Here is a 27,573-nt window from a genome sequence, read left to right as displayed (position 1 = left end):
CAATCAAATATGCCGTTCCAATTCAATATTTTGCCAGTTTGCTTGCCATTACAACCTATGAGCCTAACATTAAAAAAAAAAATGTTAATAGCAAAAAAAAATACAGCCCCTCACATTCAAATGTTTTTCCAGTTCAATATTTTGTCAGTTTATTTGCCAGTAAAACCTCTGAGCCTAACATTTGAAAATACTGTCAATGGCAAAAAAAAAAGAAAAAAAAAAAAAAAAAAAAAAAAAAAAAAATGCAGCCCCTCACATTCAAATATGTTTTCCCAATTCCATATTTTGCCGGTTTGTTAACATAAATTTGAAATGCATATCTAAAGATAATAAGCAATTGCGTGTTTTAACAAAAAGATGTTGTTTTAGTACTTTGATGGGTAGCTCATACTAAGGTTTACAAGCTATAAGGTTGCTCAGTCGCTTAAAATTTTGGCAACCACTGCTCTATTGTGTCTAGTTCGAAAGTTAGCGCAAAGTACATCCATTTTGAACAAATATGGTCATATCTAGCTAAAACACACTCTTAAAGGAGACATAGCCCACAAAAACAAAAAAAAATATACAAAATAGACGGCTTGAGTTAACTGAAAGAGCGTGCAGAGTCAACGGGGTTAAGCCCCGGCTCTCAGTTTGAAATATAGCACATTGCGGCTTTCGAATTATCATTGCGGAAATGCTTTAAAGATAATGCGTAACCCAGAGGCCGCAGCTTTAACCACCTGCTATCCCAGGCAGGTGGTTTTCATTGACAGTCTGGACTCTAAACTTCGACTGTCAAAGAATATGGAAATTCCCACAATCCAAACTGATGATTACAATCCAGGATCAAGCAATCAAGTGATTACAAATTGTATTTTGGCTCAATTTTGAAATCTAAGATACGATTTTTTTGTACTTTGTACCCAATCTTTGTACTGATGAACCCAAGCTGCTTAACTGTAGAATATCCCCGTTTTTGCTTGAACGATAGTACTAATAAAATTAACTAATAAAAATAAATTAATTAATAAATAAATAATAATAAATAATAAAATTAAATTAATAAAAATAAAATTAATAAAATTTATTCGGCCATTTGGAGAAAACTGAACTTTCGCACAGATTCCACCAACCCAAAATTCAGACAACTGCTTGGTAAAAAAAACGTTGGATAAGGAATTCAATTACCAATCTAATTAAGTTCCTTCATTAAATCACACATGACAGTCATAATCATACAGTCTGACCAATAATAAAAGAAGAAAAAGGAATGGGCGTTGGATAAGAGTTCTTGGGCTGTCATTGTCTAAGCTGTGATTACCAAAAGGGCAGCTTGTGATATTTAAAAAAAAAACTGAAATTCCTTCCTTACATTCTAAGGTTCAGTATATTATATCAATCATTTAGCTCTGCTCTTCCATATCTCAGGATACTCTATGAAGAACCCTAAAATGTTCTACACCAAAAAAGAACAATTGGTTTTCAAGATACTTATTCCGTTTCTTCAAAAATATGCTATATCCCCTTTTTCACTCGTATAAACAGTTTGATAATGGTAATATTAAATATTTTTAAAAAAATATTCTATATGTTCTGTTAAATATTCCTTAAATATATATTTTATATATTCTACCTATAAATGTACCATATTCTACAAAATCGCCACCGTACAAACAACTACCTATCGATAAAAGTTGAAAAACATAAAACACATTGCTTTTAACTCTCCTGTTAAATTTGAGTATCAAATTACACAAATTACACACCATTCAAATTACACAACCGAGTTATTCCTTTGACAACCATCTGGCCTCAATATTTCCTCAAAAAGAGGCAGGGGAAAGAAGGTAAAACGCTAACATTTATTTCCGTTAAACCTAAATACAAATCATACTTCAACATTTGCAAAAAAAATTACACGCCGAATGTCTTTACAACTATGACACCGGGCCTACGATTTTTCTCATGGTCTGACAAAGACGGTCGAAACTCCAGATTAATTGGCTCGTCCTTACCAAAATGTGCAGTTTCGGCTAAAGTAAGTGAATCCATTGGTTCAGGCGGTGGGATGTCTTCATGTGCCTCAGACTCTAATATTCCTTCACTGTTTGAAATATTATATCCTAGAAAGGTAATAATAAAAAGAAAATAATGAACCAGCTATGAGGAAACCAGTTTTTGGAGTTTCAAACTATTCACTAATTATTATTCGCAAATTATTCAAACTAATTTTAAGAATTGGGGCATGTGTCTAAATCTGACGTCTTGTCAAAACACTGATTTAAATGCAAAATTGATTCTTCCGCCTTCAGTCACATTTAAAACAAGAGCTAAGACCTCATATGGCACTTGTGACAAGGCCAGAAGAGCAAAGAGCCAAGAGCTCATATGGAACGAGCTCTAGCAAAATTCTAAGAATCAATAGATTGATTTAAAAGGAAAATCAGAGGCTTAATGCCGGTCGGGATTTAAAATAAGAGCTCTGAGTCACGAGGTCCTTCTAAATATCAAAATTCATTGAGATCCAATCACCCACTCATAAGTTAAAAATACCTCTATTTTTCCAAATTATCTTCTCCCTTCAGCCCCCCAGATGGTCGAATCGGGGAAAACAGCTTTATTAAGTCAATTCGTGCAGCTCCCTGACACGCCTACCAATTTTTGTCATCCTAGCACGTCCAGAAGCACCAAACTCGCCACAGCACTGAACCCCACCCCCTAACTCCCCCAAAGAGAGCAGATCCAGTTCGGTTACGTCAATAATGTATCTACGATATTTGCTTATTCTACCCACCAAGTTTTGCCCGATCTCTCCACTCTAATCGTTTCCAAAGATTTCCAGTTTCCCCCTCCATCTCCCCCCAATTTCAACGGATCTAGTCGGAATTTGAAATAAAAGCTCTGAGACATGAGTTCCTTCTAAATATCAAATTCAATTAAGATCTGGTTACCCGTTCTTAAGTTAAAAATGCTCAGTTTTTCTATTTTTTTCAAATTAACACCCCCCCCAGCTCCCCAAAGAGAATGGATCCGTTCCAATTATGTAAATCACGTATCTATAACTTGTGCTTATTCTTCCCATCAATTTTCATCCCAATCTCTCTACTCTAAGCGTTTCCCAAGATTTCTGTTTCCCCCCTTCAACCCCCATGTCCCCACATCCGATTCGAATTGAAAATGGAGCATCTGAGACATACGATCCTTCTATATATCAAGTTTCCTTAAGATCCAATCACCTATTCGTAAGATAAAGATGCCTCAATTTTCATGTTTTCAAAGAATTCTGGTTTCCCCCTCCAACTCCACCCAATGTCACCAGATCTGGTAGGGATTTAAAATGAGAGCTCTAAAGCACAAGATCCTTCTAAATATAAAATTTCATTAAGATCTGATCACCCCTTCGGAAGTTACAAATACCTCATTTTTTCTAGTTTTTCCGAATTACTCCCTCCCCCCAATGCCACCAGATCCAGTCTGGATTTAACATAAGAGCTCTGAGACACGATACTCTTCCAAAAATCAAATTTCATTACAATCTGATCACCCATTTGTAAGTTAAAAATACCTCATTTTTTCTAATTTTTAGACAAAATGGGACAGACAGACAGACCGACAGAATTCGCGATCGACTGAATTCGTGACCCACTATTTTCAGGTGTTCAGTCAACGGGTATTTATTGAATAACCTACTTTGAAAGACAGCTTCAAATAGATATAAGCACCTAAGAGGATGAAGTAACTTAAAATTATTTTATGAGCCTCAGCGTCGGCTAAATGTCGCAAAGAACGAGGACCGAATAAGCGAATTCACCTAGGGGACTAGTCATCATCAAGAGTTATCGAAAATTTGTGGTTTGACTGTGAAATTAGACTGCAAAGACAATAAGATTAGATGTTACTTTTGTCAGCAAGCTTGTCAATCAAAGGGGGAAGCATCAAAGGGAACTTCCAGCCCGGTCAAACCGCTCAAAACATAATTACTTTGAAGTGATTCTTTTTTATTTCTCTAGCAGGTATGGTAAAACATTTTAAGGACTCTCCTTTCCAGAACTTGAAAAAACTCCCATTTTTTCTACTAGGTTTACTACGGGTTACTATTTTATTTACCACAGGTTGTTACTAATAGGTTACTGTAAAAACTCTGCTCCATTTAATAGCAAAACAAAAAATTTTTGATGACGAATGTTTCATTAAACCTGAATATCTATATTTATGACATAAAACACAAAAAGTTAAATAGTTTTCTAGGATTTTCAGGTAAGCAGGTTTCGGCTTTTGGTTTTCTGTCATTTATTCAGATCTTTTATCCAAGCTCTACAAGTTATAGCAAAATCACCTAATCAACTGAATAGTTTGGTCACCCAAATCTTCTACTTTTAATGGCATTTCGGTTAGAAAAGTTAATTAAGCGTAATAATCACCAGTGATCTGAAGTTGGACGCTCAATTTTTAACATTGTAAAAAAAAAAAAAAACAACCTTAGCTTCCCCCATTCATTCAAAATTTCTAAATTCTTCGTTTATTCTATATCAGAACAAGACCTACGCCTTATCTTAGGACATACTGACATTTTATTTTGCAAAAAGAAAAAGGACAATACAAAATTTCATACGAATATGATATTTTTCTATTTACATTATTTGAAAAAAAGCGTGGTGAAGCTAAATTATGCCACTGTTATAAGTGCTATTAACATAGCAACATTGCCATTATATATAATGTTATTATGTATGTAATATCTTATGGTATACATATACTATTATACTATACATTATAAACAAACATTATTTAAAAAATATATATAAAACTATTCTAAAAGCTAGAAGCCACTCAAAAGCGAGCAAGGAAAATTATCCTCTGACCTTAGCATTCACCTTACGACGAAAGATAAGCTCAATTAAATTTGATTAACTATTCTAATGAGGGAGGTTGGAGCAATTGACAGCCATTGTAAGTAATTGATGGAGGTAAATGACAGTAGCAATGGGGCGTGTTATCATCTTTACCAATTCCTCCATAGTATACAAAGAAAATCAAATGCACCGACCAGGCACCTATGCAGTAACTTATTTCCAGGAGGGGGGTATATGCCAACACAAAATGGAGAAAACAGGTTAATTATCTAGGTATTACATAAAATCGCAAAATATCGAGATTTCAGAGGAAAGAGAGCCAAACGCCCCCCCCCCCATTCATGCCTGACTTAAATCAAATCTAAAAATAATTCGAATGTAGAAAATCAATTTGGTGCCTAAACACCTCATTTACGTTTATTCTACTAAGCAAAAAGAGATTCAGACTTACTCGGAGAATCTTCAAGCTCACTGGCGGTGTCAAGTTTATACATGCCTCTGTCTATTAGAGATTCTTTGTTTTTATCCGTTTCAAAGAGGTGATCCCCTTCTAGATGGCGAATGGCCTCTACAATCGTTTCAAGATTTTGCCGTGATGCTTCAGCCAAAAATGACCTGAAAAATTAAATCTAATTAGTTACCAAAGTCAAAGCACGACAAGAAAAGCTATCAAACTGTAAAGAGAGAGAAAGAAAGAGAGAGAGAGAGAGAGAGAGAGAGAGAGAGAGAGAGAGAGAGAGAGAGAGAGAGAACGGGGAAACAGAAAATAAAAGATGAACTTGTCTCGTGACCTACCTGTCAAAAGGATGATTCATTCCAGCATCAACCACGTCATGACTGGAAGTAGTTCTTGAAAACCTGTCCCGATTAGAGTCACAAAATGACGGTGTCCTCGGTGCTTTACGTTTAATTGCAGTATTGTTTGTTTTTCGTCCACTTGTGAAGACTCTTTCTTTCAAATTATTGGAGCAGGAAGATGGGGACACTGAAGTCAGCTCAACTTCCACCTGACAAAGGAAAAAAACTACGTTTGAGCATTTACGTAAATAGACCAAATCTATGTTAATAAGCCACTTACATATTAACTGATTTTAACATGTAAGCTTTAAAACTGATTAGATAAACTGATTACTGATACCCAGCAACGACATTAATTAAAACAGGATGTAATAAATATTAAAATGAAATTGTCCAAATAAACATAATTACTAAAGCAGAATGTAACTGTAATTACTAAAAATAAGGAATAAAAATCTTATAAAGATTGCACTAATTGGAAAAACTGGAGAAATATAATAATTAATAGATTAGAAAAGGGTTCAGCAATTGTAAATATTGAAACATTAACACTCCATCCAATCCCTTCTTACTCGTTAATCAATCAGGAATTTGGAGGGAATAACAAACGTGTAATAAAACAAAAACGATTAAATCTGAATGCGAATACATTACTCTGAATACATTGATTTTAAAGTGCCATGGACACTAAAATGAAACCCGAATTGGCTAAGTGTAAACGAACACATTACAAGCATACGTTATTTCTATGTACGTTATGTATATTATGTTAATACGTTAAGTGTATACGAATATATTAGTTTTTAAGTACCAAGGACACTAAAACTGAAATCTGAATTGGTTAAGTATAAAGGAATACATTACGTGTATACGTTATTTATCTATATGTCATGTATATTATGTTAATACGTTAAGTATATACGAATATATTACTTTTGAAGTACCAAGAACACTAAAAATGAAACCCGGAATGGTTAAGAGTGAACGAATAAATTACGTATATACTTTATGTATATGTACATTATATATGTTATGCGAATACGTTAAGAGTGCACGAATACATTATTTTGAATACATTAGTTTTAAAGTACGAAGGACACTAAAAATGAAATCTTCAAATTGTTGAAGTGTAAACTTTCAGAACTAAATACATCTTAAAAGGTACTTACGCGTTATACAGACTAAACTCAAGAAGTGAAGTTTGGTTAACCATAATGAAATATACCAAAATATGATGAAAATATAATATTTTAGTAACAAAACTATGGAAACTAAACATAAAATTATGGAAAGCAGCCCCTCCCCCTTCCAGAATGCACTATATTAAATACCTAACCCATCCACCTCTATATATTAAATATTTAATTAAAATGCACCTGCATAGCATTTATTTCGCTCAGAATGAGCTGATTATCTTCGAGTGGACAAAGAAAACCGGTTCCATCACATATGAAGAACAAAGTGTGGTAGCTATAACACGTAAGTACCTCTAAAAAATTAGAAAAGCCTGGGAGCTCAGTTTCCAAGGAAAAATACCTCCATATGCAGTTAAGTAGCTTTACACCAAGCAGAGGCCAGCTTTGACATAAGGAATGTGGGTGAAAAATTAGCAGAAAATGAGCCAAAAAAAGATATTACCAGGTAGATGTTGAATTGTAACTTCCCTGATTGCTATAGCAAAAGACAAATACTACCATAAATCTAAACAATGGATTATTATAGATACTTTTAACATTATTCGGGATTGTAAACTTCAAATTATTAATTGATTGACATACTCACAGAAAGATCTTTTCAGAAAGACCATTTAGGCTATTCTACCATAAATCTAAATATGGATCGCTATATGGACCAATTCAGATCATATGGATCAATATAGATGCTTTTAACATTATTTAGGATTGAAAACTTCAAATTATTAACTGATTGACATAATAACAGAAAGATCTTTTCAGAAAGGCCGTTTAGGCTATTACTATTCTGTTATATTTATCGCTTTAGTCGACTATTGACCTATAGAGTCTTTATTTTCTTCTGTTTGAAAAATGTCACAAATATTAGCTAATTTTTAAATATTCCCACTAACCTATATTTAATCCGTTGATTTTGAATTAAAATCAAGAAGTTGTGGGCGTCAAGTCATGGCTAATTGTAGGAAAGGCCGAGACAATAGTCCGATTGAGTGAGAGGCAAATCTGGCATAAGCCCTTATTCGAATTGTATAAAAATGATGTGATGATGTAATAATTTGATGTTTCATCAGCCCAGATAAGCATAATGAGTGTTTTTTAAACTTTTATTTCTAGTTCTATGGTTCATTTTCGGATATAGAAAAGTGCATCTCTCCTTGCATACTTTTTAAAACGTTTAAAACACAACTAACATCAAAACAAAGAATTGTGAACAAAATGGGAACTCGTATGTCTCGAAATCATAACTTCCATTATTATTCCTCCTAAATATATGAGAGATAAAGAAATTTTGCTTAAATTTTCAATTAGCTAATACACCGCTTGCTACATTACAAGAACAAGAATCTAGAAAGAGTAATTGATTTCAAATACATGGGTAGCCGGATCGATTCTGATAGTAAAAAAAATTAGTCAGCCAACCAGAGCTTTTAACAGACTAAAGCACATTTGGAAAAGCAGAAAATATTCTCATCGATTAAAGCTATGTCTCTTCAGTAGGAATGTGCTATCCATACTCCTTTACGCTAGTGATTTTTAGAAAATACGCCAACAGCTTGAAAATAGAATCCTTGCATTCGAAAATATATGCCTGAGGAGAATTCTAAATATAAGCTCGCAATGGAGAGCCGGTATATCTGAAATCCGTAGTAGAAGGAACCAGTCTTTCATTATTGCTATTCTAAGGAAGAAGAAGTGGAGATCTTTAGGATATGTACCCCAAATAAAAGAAGGACGACTTCCTCGGACAATCTATAATTAAAAACCAGACAGCCAAAGAAGACAAGGGCATCGAAAGAACACCTTAAAGCAAACTTTTGATTGCGATCTGAGGACTTAATCGCTGCAGCACCGCTTCGGGGCTAGTGGAGAGGCTTCGTCAACGCCCTTTGCACCACTAATGAGTTCGGAGGATCTAAGGTAAGGTAAACAAATTAAAAATTATTTGATTTCTAAAAATTTTAGCTTCGAGCTATGACGCTACTTAGACATAATTTAGGGAATTCAAACTTCAAAATAGAAAGTCACAGAAAAACTTTATTTTTTTAAAAAACCAATGTCAGCTCGAGTTCTTAGAATATCCAGATTTGTATATCCCCATCGGAACACAAATTCTAACTTGTCTTAAGAAACAGTCACATCTAGGATATCAAAAAATTTGATGCACCATGACAACTATGGAAGTTATTTGTCCTGACCATCAATTCGGTTTTCAGCCTAGTCTATGTTGTGGCCACGCTCTTTCTGCTCTTGTTTCGGCCTTGATAGATGCTGAGAAAAGCGGCGAGAGCATAGCTCTCGCTGCGCATGATGTCAGAAGGGCCTTCGATTCACTAATTCATGAGCAGATTATTTTAGATATGGGCCTAGCAGGTGTTGACCCAAGTATGTTAAACCCTTTATATGATATGTATCAAAATTTAAAAGCTAGGCTTAAGCTACCGACAACACTAAACCTGACAAATAACCCGGTGCTTCCCGTTAAAAAAGGTGTAAGGCAGGGTGCATTGACATCATCTACCGCAATTAATAACAGCATCGTTAAACCGCAATCTAAGTCAAATCTGACATACATTCTGAGAGGGATTGATCTATCGTTAATAGGCTATGCAGACGATGTACTTAATCTGAGCTGCCTCCTTCGCGGTTTAGAGGAGAATTTTATCCAGTTTCAAGTAGAATATGGAAAAATAGGCCTTCAGTTTAATGAAAAGAAATCAGATGTGTTGTTGTTTAATGCTAAGCAAGGGTCTGATGTTGATGTTAGGCTGGGTGGTGCTACTGTTCGGCTTGCCGAACACATAGTTTATTTGGGGATTCCTATTGGTCGGTCTATGCTTGAAACGCGTTATCTTTTGCAGAGCCATCTGCAGAAACGGATCTCTTTAGCATATAGTTGTGTTGTAGTTTATAAGCGTCAGTTTGATCGGCGGATTTTGGCCCATCTGTATAATGCAACGGCACTACCCCATTATCTGTATTTAAGTCCCTTTTGGAGGATATTCCAAAAGGAAGATAAGAACGAATCGCGGTCTACATATTATAAATATGCGAAGTACCTCTTACGGCTTCCACCATGGACAAGTAACCATATTATGACAAGTCGGTATGGGATTATCGACCCTAATGAAGCGATAACAGCCCAGATCGCCAGATATAACTCTAATATGGACTAATATCATCCTTGGGCATTTATTTTGAGGCAATAGGTGTTGTTTTTTGTAGTTAGATATCCATTTGTTCTTTATTTTTCTTGAGTCTGTGTATTCTTTTGTAGTGTGTTTTTTGCTTTTTTATCTTATACTCCATCTGTTTCTTTTGATGGGAAATAAATAAATATATATATATATACATACATACATACATTTCTAAATGAACGAAGCAATTTCGTATATAAGAAAACTCTAGCGAACTTTTCATAGTATAAAGGGCTAGCAAAACATTAGCAGATAAAACCTACCTTATCAGAAAGAATGGCAGCTTCTAATAAACTTCCATTTATTTTTTCTGTATTTAACAGAAATTTTGTGGTTACATCATTCTCAGCCACCCTTGGCGAAGGTAAGGAAATAGTGATCGGGGTGGATAGTGACTCATCTTCAGCCGAAACTTCAAGCGTCTCACGATCATTCAATCCGTCAACAACCTAAAAACAATCGATAAGATTAACAAACCAAGTTCGCCATACTCGATTGTAATCGTTGGTAGAAAAAATCTACTAAAGGGGTGTTCACATGCATATTTTGGTCAAAGCTTTCACGAAATGAACAGGAAGTTCTAAGTAGGGTGGGACAGAAAATGAAGGATGAGTTTTTGTCTTTAGCTTAAGAATGTTAAGAATGTTTAGCTTAAGTGCGATTTTCGTTTATATGTCTGACTTTATTTTTATCGTCGTATGGTATTTTGAACTATACATTACCTTAGCTTATACCTTGTTAACCAAGAGAGACAAAAGAGAGTGCACGAAAACCCCTAGTTTGTCATACAGCCTGGTTGTGGCGAGTATCCTTCCGCGTCGATATTACAGGTGGGAACGGGAGTGGGGTATCCATCGGTCCCTCTCGTATATCATGAAGATTATTTTTTTAGCCTTCCTATTTAACGTATTTATTTTGGTTGCCTGTTGATACGGCTCTGGATTCCTTCAGTATGATTGAAACCATGTTGGCTAGTTTGTAGATGACAAGGTCAAAGTATCATCGCCTCTATTTTCTTGTCTTAACACGTGTGTCAGACAGATAATTGTCATGGAGTACTTTGCATTAAACTTTTCTCTCTGTCCAGCAAAAAATCAAAATCCTTCACAGATAACTAGTTTCACACAGAGAGGCATTTCTCTTGCATGTGTCTAAGTTTTAGACATTCGACTGCGTATGTTCGAACCAAGAGAGCGTTTTAATCGGAGTTACTGGAGTTTCAACTAAAGGGAATAGATAATTGTGCCGATCAGTTGCCTTCCCTTCGCAGAGTAATATTTGCGGACATGAAAATAAAACGCGACGGAGGTAGTAGCCCTGGACATACTTGTGCTGGATGTCGACTCTTGTCTATGGAAATCTTTCGCCAAGTCCTGAAAATAGAATCGGGCTAGCGCAAGGCCCTCATTCAAATCGATGTCCTAGGGAATCTATGCTATTCAATAATAAAATAGCCTATCCGTGGGCTTGAGAAGAAATTATTAAAAAAAAAACTAGGAACTTCATGAGAGAGAGTAGATAGTGAAGGAGTAAAAAGAGAGAAGTAGAGGAGGAGTTGCGATGACGTATCAGCGATAGTAGTATTTTCTGCATTACAATGCATAGTGGAGCCAGTCAGAACCCTTGATAAAATAATATCCCTGCAATTACAATGAGGATGTCGTAGATCAATGCTGATATATTTGATGTGTAATATGATAGAATACACTCAGTAGTTGTATTGGGAGAGAAACACTTTCGTTTTGTCCTGCTTATTCTTCTTCTGTTGCTGATTTTAGTTTATTGCAAAAAAGTAGTGAGGATCAAAGTGGTGTTCTTGGGATGTTTACATCTAGCTTGATTGATGAATATGCTATTAAATTTTGCTTGTTCTTGAGCCGAATCCAACAGTTTGGGAGCTGAAGGGAAGTTTTGTAGTCAGAGAGGATATCTCAAGATGTTCCGCTAAGTTTTTGATTCTTTGAGCGGGACTGCTACTTTCAAGTGGGTAGCTCCGTTTGAGCAATCGGGAATCTTAAATTGAGGCTAGATTGAAATCTGAAAATGCTTAAGATACATGATAATTCCCTACTGACCAAATATTCTTTTAGAATAATACAGGGAAAATTCGTGGATCCAAAAAGTTAGCATTTTCTGACGGGTCCGAAAGTAGCGCCATCTAGTTTTACAAGCCACTTTTATTCATTGTTCTGCTGAGTTAGTGATTTCATTGTCGATGTCTGGAACTGACGTAGAAGAACGCTATCTAATACGCCACCTTAAAGTTTTTAGTTCTCTCATTGCTAAGTTGTTTGGGGGGCTTCCATTTGCTTCGTTCTTAGTAGTGACATGAAAAAGTTGGTTCCCCAAAGAGTATCAATTTTGAAACTAATAGAGATAAAATTTTCTTTCTTAAATAGTGATGGGATACTCCACGAGTCCTACAGTTGGGTAACAAGATGGATCTCAGCTTGATAATACCGGAGTTCCAGTAACACCCTGCCGGACCTGGAATTTGACTACGGTGATAAGATTAAGCAAAAGCGCTCTCCATAACCCAAACAAGAAGAAGACGGTACTCCTTGAAAAGTTGACGAGTTCGAATTGCATTTTTTTTTATAAAATAAAACTTGTTAATGAATATTTAGAGGGATTAACCACTTCTTTGTCTGGATACAAAATGAAAAAAAAAAAACGAAAAAGATATTACTGCTAAAAAGCGAGCTAAAACTTGATCAGTTGCTAAAATAAGCTGTTTTTTGAAAATGCAAGGATACTAAATTGTATAATTGATGAGTTAAAGTGGACCAGTACTCCCCCCTCCTCCTTCCTTCCCTACAAGCATTCTACGGCTAACTTTTCAGTAGAATTGTGGTATGTTGCACTTTATTTGAAACGGAATTTTGTAAAGATTTCAATCAATGTGACATGAGAATCAAAGGGGACCATTTGCCTTTCTAAAACTCTCCTCTTTCTTACAGACCTCACTTTCAGTTTTCAGTAAAACTATGGCCTATTACACCTTGATTGATGAGGAATCATGCAAGGATCTTCAACATGTACTATTAGGAAGCATAAAGTGGGCCAATGGCTCCTCCAATGTTTTCATCCTGCCTTTACCCAACACTTTTCTTTCTTTGGGAAGCGCAGTCATCGTGCACCATGATTGAAGCAGAACCATGGAAAGATTCTCAGTCTACACTGTCGGAGGCATAAAGTGGACTCTTGTCCCTTAAAGATTCCCCACCTCCTCCCATTACCAGCTTCTCAGGAGAGAGATTGACATGTTTGTCTTGTTTAAACAGTAATTTCAAAAGGATGTTCAATTTGAATGATTAAAGGACTAAAATGGCTATGCATAAGCACAAAGATGGCCATACGGCACCTTTTTTTTAACCAGAAACACACCAGGATTTGAATTCATGTGACTTTCATTGTGAATGGAGACACAATGTAAAGTCATGGACACTCCGAAACCCTCTCTCCCTGCCGACTCTTTTTGCATAAGGACAGGCATTTCCCCCATATTTTGAAGCAAAATCACTCAAGAGTTTTAATCATACTTGTAAAAGCAAAATATAGACCCATGGCCTGTTAATCGTCATCCTGCTCTTGCCACTAACAACGTTCTTGTAGAAGTGTAAGCATGTTACGCCTTGTTTGAACTGAAATTGAACCTTGTTGAATTGAAATAAGGAAAAGATTGTCGATCATTATAATTGGAAAATGGAAGTGGGCCCCAAAAGCTTTTTTGCATGAGATTAACCACACTGTCATGTTTGAGCTAAAATGGTACAAGAATCTTTAATTAGTGTGATTGGAGGAGCACAGTGGGCTCAAGGTCCCTACAATCTCCAACTTTAACAGAGCGATGAATGAATGAATTTATCAATGAGTTAAAATCATACCAGGAGTGTTCGTTAAAAAAAAAGCAACAACTATAGTTACAGCTATTAGCCGATGGATAGGTATAGATGGATAGATGGTATAGGTATAGATGGTATGGTATAGGTATAGATGGATAGCCGATGGATAGGTATAGATGGATAGATGGTATAGGTATAGATGGTATGGTATAGGTATAGATGGATAGCCGATGGATAGGTATCCATCTTAACCACATGTTAAGCCGATGGTATGCTAAACTTTTTTAAAGTCAAAACCAAACAATGGGTTTCAATCTGTAAGATTTGAGGCACAAAGTTGCCTCATGGTCCGTCCAACGTCCCCTCCCTCACCAGATTTTGAACAGTAAGGTAGACATGTCGTACCTATCTTGAAGCAGAATTATGCATATATTTATTGCTAGTCATTAACTAGATACATGGAATATACATAAGATATGTTCTGTTTATACTGATTTTGTACCATATAAGAAACGTCCTGAATTTAATTTTTTTTCTTTTTTCACACAATTAGTTGTTCTAAAGAAAAGTAAAGAGTCGCATTGAAAAAAAGATGAGCAGAAACAAGATCAAATAACAAAACGAGGAAAGAGTATAAAAAATGAAGATGAAAGTAATTCAGGGCCACAGTTGCCAATCCGATTGATTTCAGAAAAAAGTGACATATTGGTAAGCATGACAAGTTCAGCCAAAAAAAGGTAGTAATTGAGGGTCTTAGTAGCTAAACTGATTGATTAAAAAAGGGAAGTGAGAAACAAAAAACAAAATGTGTCTACTTGATATGTCAACTCAAGAGAATCCCCATTTTCCGTGGTAATAGGCAATGTCATCCTCTGCAATTCAAACATTTGCAGCTCCAGAGTTCTTTTTTCATTTTCAACTGCAACTCGAAGCTTCTTTTCCGCCTCATATTGAGTTCGTAGTTCAACAATTCTTTTTCGTAAATCATCAATGATCCGTCTAGCGGCACCTGTTATGGGCCTTGAAGTCGATGGCTCCAAATCTGAGGTCGTCATTGCATTGATTAATCCAATATCTGAAATAAAAATCTGTTTACATATTACTTAACCAGAAAGTAAAAATTTATACCAGGAAAACCAGTATCAGCGGATTATTGCATAGTATTATACTCCATAGTATTATAGCGGATTATACTCCATATATATATGGAGTACATATATATATATGGAGTTGAATAGCTCCCCAAAAAACACAGTGCAGCCACAATTTTTCAATATTTGGGAATGGGGGATCCATGGGAGGAGGAAATTTTCCTTCCCCATTTCCTTTCCGCAGAATACCTTAAAGACATTAAAAACATAAATAATGTAGATATTTTGAAGACGAAATATACTTAAATATTTTTGGCAATTGAATCTAAGTTAATCTAAGGTAGTGACAGTAAATTTCGTTTAAGACCCAAATTTGGAGGAATTAAATATTTATGTATGTCATACATATTACTTGAGCATTTATATCATTGTTCACAACTATCTATAGAATCATATTGTTATTTTACCACTTTTTTTGTATATATTTGCTGTTTTTAACATCTGTTTTTGTAAAAAAAAAAAAAAAAAAAAAAAAAAAAAAAAAGCCAAAATTACATACAATAAGTAGGTTATTAGTCAGAGTGTTCCCAGAGTAAGATCTTTTGTAGGTTATTTTTCCTCAGTTCTATGGGTTTTATGTTTCAACCTGAGACAACAATTTAGCTAAAGTTCAAAAGTTGAGATTCGTGTTTTTACATCTATATTCAGTTCTATCCATACTTTTTTTCAGATTTCCATTGAAATCTGAAATTTTGAAAAACACCTTTTTTGTATTCTTCAAAACAATTTCTAGCCCTTTCTCCATATATTTTCGTGAATAGAGCAGCAATAAGTCCAGAAGAGACGTCCATGTTAACGAGTTTCATATACTAAAAGCATATTAGGCTCTAAATTTGTTAGTATCCACCATCTTAGACTGAAAACCCTGATACCACATAGCTATCCGGCATGGATATCAGTTTCAGCAAGACCACAAGACATGAACTAGACAACCCACACGTTACCACCATAGGCGGGAGACAGGGAGGAGGAAACGATTAACCATTTCTTGTATCTTGGTACCTTACTCTGTTCTGATAAATGCCATAGATCTGATATAAAACACCAACTTGTACTTACTAGCTTTAGCTTTCGAAGTCTAGCAAAACTTTGGAAAAGTAACTGAACTCAAAATACACTATTTAACATTTTCATATTTTTCATAGTGATGTATGAATGCAAATATGGATACTGAAAACTGAAGGCGAAAGAAACCTTCGAGCTTTTGACGTGAGAAGTCACTCTCGCATCGCTAGAATCAAATACATCAAACGCATTAAAAATACGGAAGTACATCAAAGGCTCCAGTCGACTGATACCATTCTCAGTAACATCAAGAAACTGTAACTGCGTTAGTCAAGCTACGTCAAGCAAATGGAGCTAAACCGCCTCCCAAAAATCACACTTGAAAGATCTCTTCATAGCCTCCGTCCACAAGGCAAACAACGAAAGCGATGGATAGATAATTTCGGTTTTGACAACGTCAATTTAGTTCATTTATCACGTACTACACCTGATGAAATAATGTACCGAGCCCTTAAGCATGAGCTGGCAGGAGGAGTGGCCCCAAAGCGTCTAGCGAGGATGGTCGGGTCCTAAGTAAATAAAAATACACTTAATAACAATAAACAAGACAGGCGCATGTATTGGTTCTACATGATAATTTTAATGTCATTCAATAGCTGAGATTTAGTTTTACCCATTCAAAGAATTACATTTTTAAAATTTGTTCTTATTTGTTTTTAAGGCTGAAAAACACCTTAGTTGAAAACTATCAAAAAAGGCAAATTGTCCTGCTTTCTAAGAAAGTTCAGATCATTCTCTAAGAAACAGTGAAATTAATATCCGTAATTCTGGCGAGATCAAAGTCTAATAAATCCAATGATATGAAAGCAAAGCATGTGCTTTCAGCATACATTACAGCTAAAAAAAAGATCTGATTTTCTGTCTTCCCTTAGGAGTACAATGCGTGGTTGGGGGTAAATCCTCCGACACTTCCAGTGTTTTCCCCCCATATTTCTTCAAGTACCCATTTAGAGGTGGATTGACCCTGGCTGAGCTTACAGGGTTATACCATTGACCCCCGTTCCAAACCAAAAACCCAGCGACACCAGAATTCTGACATCTGACCTCAGGATTTCAAGTCTAGCACACTAACCACTCGGTTAGGACGGTACATTAGAGATATTGGCTTGTCGCAAAACCGCATGTCTCAAATAAACATAAACCTCAGTAGATGTTCGCAGTGCTATCAATAGAGGAAGTAGCTCTTTCTTTTTTCTATTCCTATTTTAAGAAAAAATGGACGCCGTATTTTACTATTAGGTCTCACTCCTGTCTTTTTATTTTTCTATCATATTTCCTCTTGTTTCCCTTGAATTTTGTTAGGAAAGAGTCTTTTATTTGCAATGATACAAAAAAATAATATATACTTCTTATTATCAAAAAGCCCTCAAAATGACACAAAAGTATTATCAACTACGTACAAAACAGTCAGACAACTACTAAATTATAGAACTAGATTCATTGAATTAGCCTTTAATAGAACCACTTGTCAAAAACTTAGCATATGGACCTTTGACGCCATCTAACAATTCTCCAAAGTGGACTTCAACTTCCTCAGGAATACTGACCCATTCTCAATAAGGACCACTCTTCAAGAAACTTTGCGCTTATTTTCGCGCTGACCAGAGGCTCAATCGAAACACCGCCCATCTAGTACAACAATACTAGTCAGGAGCAAAAGCACACTTGGCTCTCAGACCCCAAAGAGCATTTGTATGAAAACATTTGATAGAAGGAACGAAAGAAAACATTACTAACAGAAATGAATTTGATGTTGACCAAGGCAAGTGACAGTGCCACAAACTGATCTAGACTTCACACGACCGCTTATCTTACCAAAACCATCTTCTTGCTTACCCCAATAACAACGATTAACTAGGTACAAGATGCACGAAAACACGGGTTCTGTATGATCAAAAAGCATTGGTTGTTGCGAAAATCCACCCTTAGTATATATATCTTCAACCCCACCTAGCTTAAAGTTACCAAACAGCAAAATTTACCGGATATGTGTCAAATGGTTATTTAGTGTTTCATGAAAGACGTCCAATAGTGAAATATAACCCTTGAATTTTAGTGCTATTATTATAGTGTACTACATTTTTTTTCGGCAGTAATTTTATCACGTTTTCGGTCTGCTTTTCTTTCTCAAATTAAAAAGGCATGTTTTAAAATCCTAAATTTTTACTTGGTTTTCCTCTAAGCACTTGTAATATATCCTTAAAAAGAATATATATGATCAAGGACACGCTTGAGGTAATAAAGACTAACTCTGATCACCAAGAAAAAACAGAAGCAAATAATTATTAAAAACAGCATAAAAATAATGATTTGTATGACATGAATATCTTCCTCTTTTGTAAAAAAGTTGAATTTTATGTACATTCTTTTGATTATTTACGTTTGTGATTGGTCATATTTGTTCTAAATCTGCAGGTATTTTTTTGTATTTACGAGGGAAATAAATATATAATAATAATAAGCACTGCCTCAGTTTCATTAATGTTTCCTTTCGAGAAAATTCACCACTACAGATCTTTAATCTTGTTTAGTTGCTCACGAAAATCGTCCAACAGTTAAAGAGGACCCTCAAATTTTAATACTAATACCAGAAACACAAACCTAATCAATATGGACCAGTTTTTGAGCATCTTACCATATAGATCTTCAACGCCGTCAAGCTTAAATTTTTTCTCATTAGGACCTTCATCATTTTCTCCACTAAAAATTGCCTTCAACATCACAATTTGATTTGACAATTTTTCTTTATCCTGCTCTAGCTGGCAAATGTATTCCGTTGCGTGTTGCAGTACTGTCGCTTTAGACATCTTTTCAGTTTCTTGTATTGGTAGCAAGGCACGAAGTGAAGCAAAACCAGCATTGATATTTTGCATGCGGCGCCGCTCATTTGAATTGGCTATGTCACGGCGCTTCCGTCGATCCTGGTCTCTGTGTGTGCTAATCTCCCCATTTGAGTTTGGAAATGTGAATCTAAAAAGCATAGATGCTAGATATATTTAATATATAGAATCAAAAATATAAATAGACTGTACAAAACAATAGAAAATTTCTGAAATCTGTGCAAGAACCTGTATATCATTTCTGATGCAGACAATTGAAGGTAGCTAAACAGAAAGGACACAATGACATAAATAAAACAAGAGGGAATAAAAATAAACATGTAAAGTGACGATATTATGAAAAAGAAGGAATGCTTAAAAAACGAGCAACACAATTAAATTTTTCTAACAGCTAACAATACTTAATATTACACTTCAGTAGGTTAGAAAGACTGTATTTTCTTCCTAATAAAACACTAGGTGCATAACTGGACACAGGAGAAAGGAATTCTCCAAGAGAATATCCAATTACAACAGAAGATATCAGCACTTGAACAAAAGTTTTCCTAACTCTAAAAAGAATTAAAACACTGACTTTGCCATAAAATAAAACCAATCCTAAGAATAAACTTTGTCCTTCCCCAAGGACTGAAAATTTTTTCGACAAAACCTGTGTGTTACTAGTCAGACTAAGTTTAATTAACTTTCCTTTTTAACATTTAAAATTACAATATCATGGGTTTTCATTAGAACATGCACAACAAGAGGGGCGTGGTTTTCCGCTTTTGAATCCAGCTGAAACAAATTCATTGCTACCAAACTATGGTTACAAGATGTGTCAAAACTTTAGAATCTGACCCTCTTGAAACCATGATTCTTCCAATCAATTCAATGCTTGTGTCTATAAATACTTTCCATATTCCTTCAAGAGGAGCTCCAAAACATTAAGAAATAATTTGATATTTGGATGGTGAACTTTAATGCAATGAAACAAAGTATTTTAAGCCCTGACACAAAGGCCCTACCATCACTGTAACACTGTAACTTCACCGTAGAAAATGAAGTCATCCACAGAGGGTTGGCGAGTTTTGACCCTCTAGGAATTCATTCTTCAGCTGATTCTTGTTTAAAGCAAACATCCATTGTATTTAATTTTTTTTTGTGCAAGAAAGCTGGGTATAATTCCGCGCGGTGGAACAGTTGACGTCATAAACCCATTTATCACACGTTATTCAGAAGCTAGCGTGTCAATTAATAATTGGGGCAGATTCTGAATCCTATTAGGACAGCCTACAGACATTGGGGGATTCAGAAGCTGTTTGAAAATCGCCACCATCGTACAAAAAATTGCCACCATCGCAAAATGTTAACAGACTAACCAGTTGGCCAAAAATACGTAGAGGAGTCGTTACTTCTTCACGGTAATTCCCTTTTCTTCTAACCCGAAAGGTACCAAAACGGTATTATTGTTATTTATATTGTTCCGTACTTTGAAAGGCACTACAACGAAGAATTTCTTCAAAATGCTCTGTTAAGTTTTGACAATTAATTTTCATATTTTCTTGTTGTGTGACGTCCACTGCTAATTGTGTGCTATTATAGCAATAAAATAATACTTATTAATTCAAAATGGTAATAAAAGACAGCTAATAATGCAGATATAGTTAGTAAACAGACACTAATGGATAATAATAAGGACAAAATCATTCAAAGTCATTCATGGTGCATAGGGCATCAAATCAACATCTCAGTTGCTGGGTCTTTTTCACAAGAACAAGTAGCAAGTTTGTCACCAAACCTTACTACAGCCAACATTGACCCCTAGCTCCCATACTGCTAAGCGGAGTATCAATCAACTTTGCTACCACAGGGTATAGATGATTATTGAATGGTAATATACAATTTGGCTCAAATTTTCCGATGAGGGGCATTTCAGATAAACATGAAGGTGGAAATCTATCTCTTTCAAATTTCTTTCAAAAACCTGTTTTCATTTTATTTAAATCTGTAATACGTCCGTTAAGGCAGAAGGCAATCATGCAGACAAAACCACTCTAACCTGTGCTCATTAAAGATAAAAATTCCATCCAGTCAAATAAAAAACTCTTATCATCTCTTAAAGATCATAAGTTCCGTCTGAGTGATCATCAATGAGCCCTTTGCTTTTTGATCACCAACCGACAATATGGGAAAACAATGGGTTAGAAAATCTATTGTAGTGTTGGTTACATCAGCCACCACAATTAAACATAAAAGGCGTTAAAAAATAAATAAAAGCAACAATTTGGGGAGGGGTCATGGAGAGAAGACTGTTTTCTAAATAGACTGTAAACCAAAGATAATTTTTACCAGAAAAAAAGACATGAACCATGTGTTTCTATTGCAATGACTTCATTAGTTAAAAGAAAATAATATGACAATTCTAAAATATCCACCTCATTCTACCAGCTCCATGAGCCTCATGACAAAGCTGTCTCCCAAAGCTTAAAATCCGTTTGGCAAACAGCTTGAGAACTATTACCAGAAAAAAACACATGGGCCACGTGCTTCAACAGTAGTGATCTCATTGGTTATAGAAAATAATACAATAATTCTAAAATGTCCATCTCATTTCCCCAGCTTCATGAGCCTCTTGGCAAAGTTGGCTCTAAAAGCTTAAAATCAGTTTGGCAAACAGCTTGAGAATTGTTAACACTTACCAGTGGTTCTAGAATTTCTAAAATGAAATATGTCAGCCTGTAAGAGATGAAAGTCTAACACAGACCATAATTATAGAAGTAATTCCAAGCCATGAATATTTCCAATAATGTATATTCAAACTCAAGCAAGTGCTGGTGTAGTAGATCTGAGAAAAATTAAGCCACGCAACATATAAAGAGACACTGCCAACTGGCACTGCTTTAAACCTAGGACTGAAGGGAGCAGAGTTCAAACACTTCAAAAACAGTAAATATGCTTGATAAATTCAATACTGTATCCATGATTTTGTGTACACAAGTGGTTTGAAGACTCCTTTTTTGCAGTGTGCCAGTTCACGAAAGTGTAGGAAGCAGGCAAAGATTTTTTTTCCAAGGAAAACGTAAAAAAAGCATTTTTAAAAATCCAAGGGAGGGGAACAATAAAATCTAAGAAGAAAATTGCCTCCTCTCCCCCCCCCTCTGTGAATTGACACCCATGATTTTCCGATTCATTGACACTAACTAATAATATAGATTCTTCTCACTCTATGGCAAGAAACATATTTTCTAAAAAGGAGGGGATTAAGTCATTTGAAAATTATTTGGTAAATTTACCTAAAGAAGAAGAAAAAAAAAACAAAAAAAACAGAGGATTGAAGGAAATAACAAAGTATTCACTAATTTGATTTTTAAGCAGATGTAAACAATATGAAGTGTCAGGAAATTTAGAGAATAACTTGAGCTTTGTGTAATGCCAACAAAAATGAGAGGGTCATCATTAGTGAAACAGTGCTGTGTCATGGACTTCTGAGGTAACCAATTTAAAAATATAGTTTACCTAGTTTGACATATTGATGACAAGGATTTTTTTTTCAAATGAAGGTAAAGAGGTATATTTCAAGTTGAAGGGGGGTTCATTTTTGCTGAAGAATAAAAAAAAAGTATTTTTCAAAACCTGGGTATAGTGTGAGGGGCCCATGCCATTGGATATTGGTACCTTTGGAAATGCTGTTGGCAAAGGATGAATTTATTTTTAATGGCCCTTTGAAGATTCCTCTATATAGGTCTTTCCATCCCTCATATATTTTTTTTTTTTTTTTTTTTTTTATTTACCTTAATTTTTAAATGTACTTTTGCAATAGTTTTTTTAAGGTGAATATTCAAATATGATGTACCATAATTTTTTAAATAATGTGACTGTTTGTGAAAAAAAGATCTGAATTGTTAGAGTATCCAATAAAGAGGGTAATTTAGCAGGATAAAACAGAGTTAGTATACCAGAGGTGAAATTATCCCATAAAGTAGAAAAGCTGAGGGCATGTGCACCCTAGATTTTGGAAAAGTACCTTTTTCTGAATAGTTTAAGTTAAAAAATACACTTTTTGGTATTTTCATTGGGCGAAATAATTAAAAAAAAACGACAATCAACCCTCTCCTCCAGATTTTAAAAAGCAGATTTTGCCCTCTCTAAATTGTGATAAATTTGATGCTTACATTTTCCCTTCAGACAAAGCAAGCCTACTAAACTAGCATAGCTCACAGACAAAGAAGATTTAAGAGCCTTTTCGGCAAAAAAATTGGCTTGCATTTTCCTTTTAGACTGGCCACCTTAAGGATTACTATGGAGTTTATGGTCAAACTTAAGAAAATTATGCACTCCATAACATGAGAAAATTGCACATGAAACAGAGTTGAAATACTTCACTTCTTGAGTGTGTTCTGGATAATACATAGGTATCAAAAGAGCTATGCAAATCATACAATAATGTAATTTTCCTTATTGTTCAAGGTAGATGCTTTAAGTTTCCTGTTTAGGATTTTTAATAATGTTTTTTTTTTTTTTGGTTGTGATGTTTTTTTTTTGAGAGGTTTAAGTTTTTAAAATAAAATCCTACATTTTTTTCAAAATTACATTTTACTATGCTATTAACATTAATCTGAGTTATATTTACTACTAATGAATCAGCTACAAATGGCAATTTTTCTCACTAGACAGTGCCCTTAGAAATTTATTTTTTAAATTGTTGGTTACTACAACTACAAGCTGTTTTGAACCCATATAAAGGCTCAAAAATGAATTTGGCCCTACACATGCTTATTATGTTTGGAAAGAGCTTGCAACAGACACCCTGTAATGTATTTACTTTCTTCCTTGCTAAATTTGATCAAAAAAGAGAAAATTGGCCTAGTGGACTTGATTTACAGTTGGTAAGCCTACTGAAACCCAAAACATGATAGATGTACTTCTATATAATTAATCTAGGCTATCCTATAGTCATTAAGAATTAAATAGTAAATTGACTTCTTAATATTTAGACTTGATAGCCAAAGCTAGCCTACAACCCTAGCATAGCACACCAGCAAAGAAGATTTAAGAGCCTTTCAGGCCAAAAATTTGGCTTATGTTTTCCCTTCAGACTGGTCACCTTAAGGATTACTATAGAGTTTATGATCAAACCCAAAAAAATTATGCACTCTATAACATAAGAAAATTACACATGAAACACAGTTGAAATTTGCTCAACTCTATGTCAACAGAAATATAGTTCAGAGTAAATTTAGATTAAGATCTAACCTACTTTGGTATATTCCAATAAAAAACTTGATTTACAAATAGACACCATGTACTTTTTTTAAATGTAGAAACTAAGCATAAATTTTGATTTACAAAAAGCTAACTTAGAAATAGATATAGTGAACTGTTTTAAAAAATATAGAAGTTAAATATGAATTGATTAAAAGTATGTTTTTCATAGTTCTTTCATGACACTCATTCCAGGATTAATGTTAATTCTAGTTTATCTGGTCATTCAGTGGGGAAGGGGGGACAGGTAATTATGCTATGTTTTGAACAAAATCCTTTTAGATTGTTCTTCCTATTAGCTTGCTAATGTTCTTTTTTCTCTCTTGCTCACTTTTCAGTTTACAGACTCATTCTCTTTGACAATATGCTTAATAACATACTAATAGTTTCCAACCAATGACACACTAATAGGTCTACACTTTCTGTTAATTAGTTATTTAATTTTTTATTATAATTATGAAAGTTTCATTGTATTACAATTTTTATCTAATTTGATTAAATGAATTAAAAGAAATACCTAAATGAAAGAATTGTGAGGAAAGTAGAAACATGTTTCTTTTTTAGGAAAGTTTGCAGGACTGAAAGGAATGGGATAGAGTGAATAGGGATCATTAATTTTTAGGGTAATGACAGGTCATGAGATTGGAAAGAAATAAAAAGTGAGAGTCAAAATAATTATGGTGAGAATTTACTTTTTGATTTTAGAAAGATGGATAAAAGATGACAAAAAAAGAAGATATTAAGGAAAATATAGACACTGACAAGAATTTCATTAAAATTATTTTCTAACTAAGGATACTTTGGTAATAAAAAAAAAAAAAAAAAAAAAAAAAATCAAGATGAAAAGGTGGCTGCTTTAAAATAAAACCTTGTAGTACATGATCTCTTTGCCAAGAAACATCCATCCTGGAGATAAGAAGTAGTTGGCAAGTATTTATCTAAAATTTCTGAACTGTCTTGAAGCATTATTACCAGATTTGTGACCTACTTCCTCAAATGAAGCATTTGAAATAGAGGCTGTAGACTCTTCTGTAGCATTTGGGGTACCATGTAAAGAAATAATATAATTGCAAAGACAAAGCACACACTCCATGATAGTCACCAACTTCTCAGGCTCCATAATTATTTCTGTCTAAACAATCTGAACCTTTGCACAAAAATGCCAAAAGTGTTCTTAATTAACCTACAAAGTGAGGAAACTATAACTCTATATCTTTTGGAGTTCAGTAAGGTTTCTACCTGGAAAGGGCCCCATTATGTAGTCCTTAAGCAGAAAGACTTCATCCCTTAAGAAAAAATGTGAAAACATGGTGTGTTCTATGGAGTCTTTGGGTAGAAGAAGCATGGTATCTCAACTATCAATGGATTTTACAAATTTTGACCAAGAAAAGACACCAACATCACTCTTGGATCTGTAGGCACCAACATCATAAAATAAAAGTTTGTAGTTTGCATCCCAAGCTGCAAGTTAATTACACTAAAATAGTTCTTATAGTTATAAAACTGTGAACCAGAACTGTAAGGACATTGAAGCCTAGCAATTTGCTAAATAACACAAAGTCAAGGCTAGATGAGTCACAGGGGATGGGATTTTTCTATAATTTGTTTTTTTTTTCTTTTATGCTTGCCCTTTAAGCAAATTATAAACTTTATTCCTAATAAAGCATGTAATTCAAGATTTTTCCATCATTGTCAGTCAGGAGAAGACCATTCAATAAGTTTTACTGCCCTAGTGTCTCTCTTTTGTTGTTTTTTAGCATCAGATGTACCCACTGCTTTCTTTTCTTAGAGCCACTGGTATTGTCATTTTGCTCCAAAGCAAGTGGTGCTAATGCAATAACTAAAACATTGTCATCATGTAGATATTTTTTTAAAACCAACTGCCAAGTAATGAAAGTAGTTACATTGAAAAGAGAAGGTTTGTTATAGAGTTTTTAGTTACTTTGGTCTGAAGAGAAAGTAATTTTGTCTGAAAATTTAGCTCTATAAACCAATAATTATAACCTGTAAGCATAATTCTTGTAGTTTGGTCTGAAAGAGCCATTAATGCCAATTGTGTTAATGCTTATTCTGGAGTGGAATGAAAAGAAGGAAAGAAATTCAACATAGGTCATGTTTTCATTCCTAGAAAAATTTGTGTTAAAATTCTAGAGAAGCTAGTTTTTACTATCTTGGAAAGCACTTAAGTTAGGAAAATGAAACTTTCAAAGATGTACCTATAGACTAAAGTATGTTGCAGGAAGGCACTTCAAAGTGTCTACTTGTACTCCTTTCTCTAGAGGGCACTGACCATTAAAAATCTTTGGTTTATAATAGTGAAAGCTTGCATAATAGATTTTCTGCTTAAATGAAGTAAAAGAAAAGTATTTTCAGCTTTGTAAATTTGCTCAATCCTAATTTAAAAGGTTTTGAACAAATACATTTCCCAAATTTAGAAAAACCTAGGCTATTAGGCCTAATATGGCTTAAAATTGTACTCAAATGATAGGAATTGCATTTTTATAACAATAACTAGAGAAGAAGACACCAAAAACTTAAAATTAAGGTAGCCTATAATGTTTATTTGTAAATTTCCAATAGGTATAGACCTGTCAAGTAGGCCTGGACAAATTTTGAATACTTGAAATTGAAAGAGGGTTACATTTAGTTTTTTAATCTAAATAATTTCAAAAATAGCAAAAAGGGACTTGTCTAGAATTTTAACAATTTCTTTATTGAGTAGGCCTACCATAAATAGAACTAAGTAGCCTAACCAGAACAATTTGCTAACCTTTAAATTCTGGTTTGGCTATAATAAGCTAGTTTGGTAGAAATCTCAGTTCCAGGAAGAAAAACACAAGAGGGCACTCCAAGAATCTACCAAAGTCAAGCTCCCAATCAATAATTTATAAATCATTCTTTTTGGGAAGAGTCATAAACCACTGGACAACTGAAAGATTCATCTGTCAGTGCTCCCTCTATCCAGTTCTTCAAAAACCAACTTGACAAGGAGTAGGAGAAGAAGCAGTGGAGATTCAACTGGTGGTCATTGGCCTGAGCACCACAGGTCTGGAAGACCTTAAAGCTCTCAGATGGATTAAGGTGATATTTACAATACTTTTTGTTGAGCATTTTTACTTCAGAAGTAGCAGCTAAAATATATTTACTAGCATTTTCATTACCTTTGATGGGAAACTAGGTCATCATCATCTTCATCCTGACTGTCTTTTGTTACAGCTTCAAGACTGACATAGCCAGCTGGACTATCTAAGAGAAAAATGGACATGCCCTTTTTTCTATTATCACTCCTTAAGAGAACAGGTGGATGATTAAGAAATAATAAAATGAACTTTGTGTGGTTTATAATAGACTTTAATTTTATTTTCTAAAGTTCCACTGACAAAACTAATGCTGTGTTCTGTTTCTTCAATG

The 27,573-nt window shown here is 34.6% G+C and overlaps 1 protein-coding gene across 1 annotated transcript; it reads right to left on the bottom strand.

Moving 5' to 3' along the window:
• Positions 1–1,830: 1,830 nt before the first annotated feature.
• LOC136031695 (helix-loop-helix protein 11-like) lies at positions 1,831–27,573 on the bottom strand. Its single transcript, XM_065711384.1, has 7 exons — positions 27,324–27,573; positions 18,717–19,051; positions 14,681–14,940; positions 10,284–10,469; positions 5,631–5,842; positions 5,287–5,450; positions 1,831–2,105 (listed from the first exon to the last, which is right to left on the bottom strand). Exons 1-7 carry the CDS (start codon positions 27,425–27,427, stop codon positions 1,897–1,899), a joined length of 1,470 nt encoding a protein of 489 aa, XP_065567456.1. The 5' UTR covers positions 27,428–27,573; the 3' UTR covers positions 1,831–1,896.

This window comes from Artemia franciscana, chromosome 10, assembly GCF_032884065.1.
Source record: "Artemia franciscana chromosome 10, ASM3288406v1, whole genome shotgun sequence".
Classification (NCBI taxonomy): domain Eukaryota; kingdom Metazoa; phylum Arthropoda; class Branchiopoda; order Anostraca; family Artemiidae; genus Artemia; species Artemia franciscana.
The sequence above is the reverse complement of the archived record's forward strand: the minus strand, read 5'-3'. Positions and strand labels throughout refer to the sequence as shown.

Excerpts from the sequence above, each read along its gene's own strand:
- LOC136031695 (XM_065711384.1), bottom strand. The coding sequence starts at position 27,427 with ATGTCCATTTTTCTCTTAGATAGTCCAGCTGGCTATGTCAGTCTTGAA. Across the intron at positions 19,052-27,323 it reads GACCTAGTTTCCCATCAAAG|ATTCACATTTCCAAACTCAA; the intron begins GTAATGAAAATG and ends TATGCTTTTTAG. Across the intron at positions 14,941-18,716 it reads CGGCGTTGAAGATCTATATG|ATATTGGATTAATCAATGCA; the intron begins GTAAGATGCTCA and ends TTTTTATTTCAG.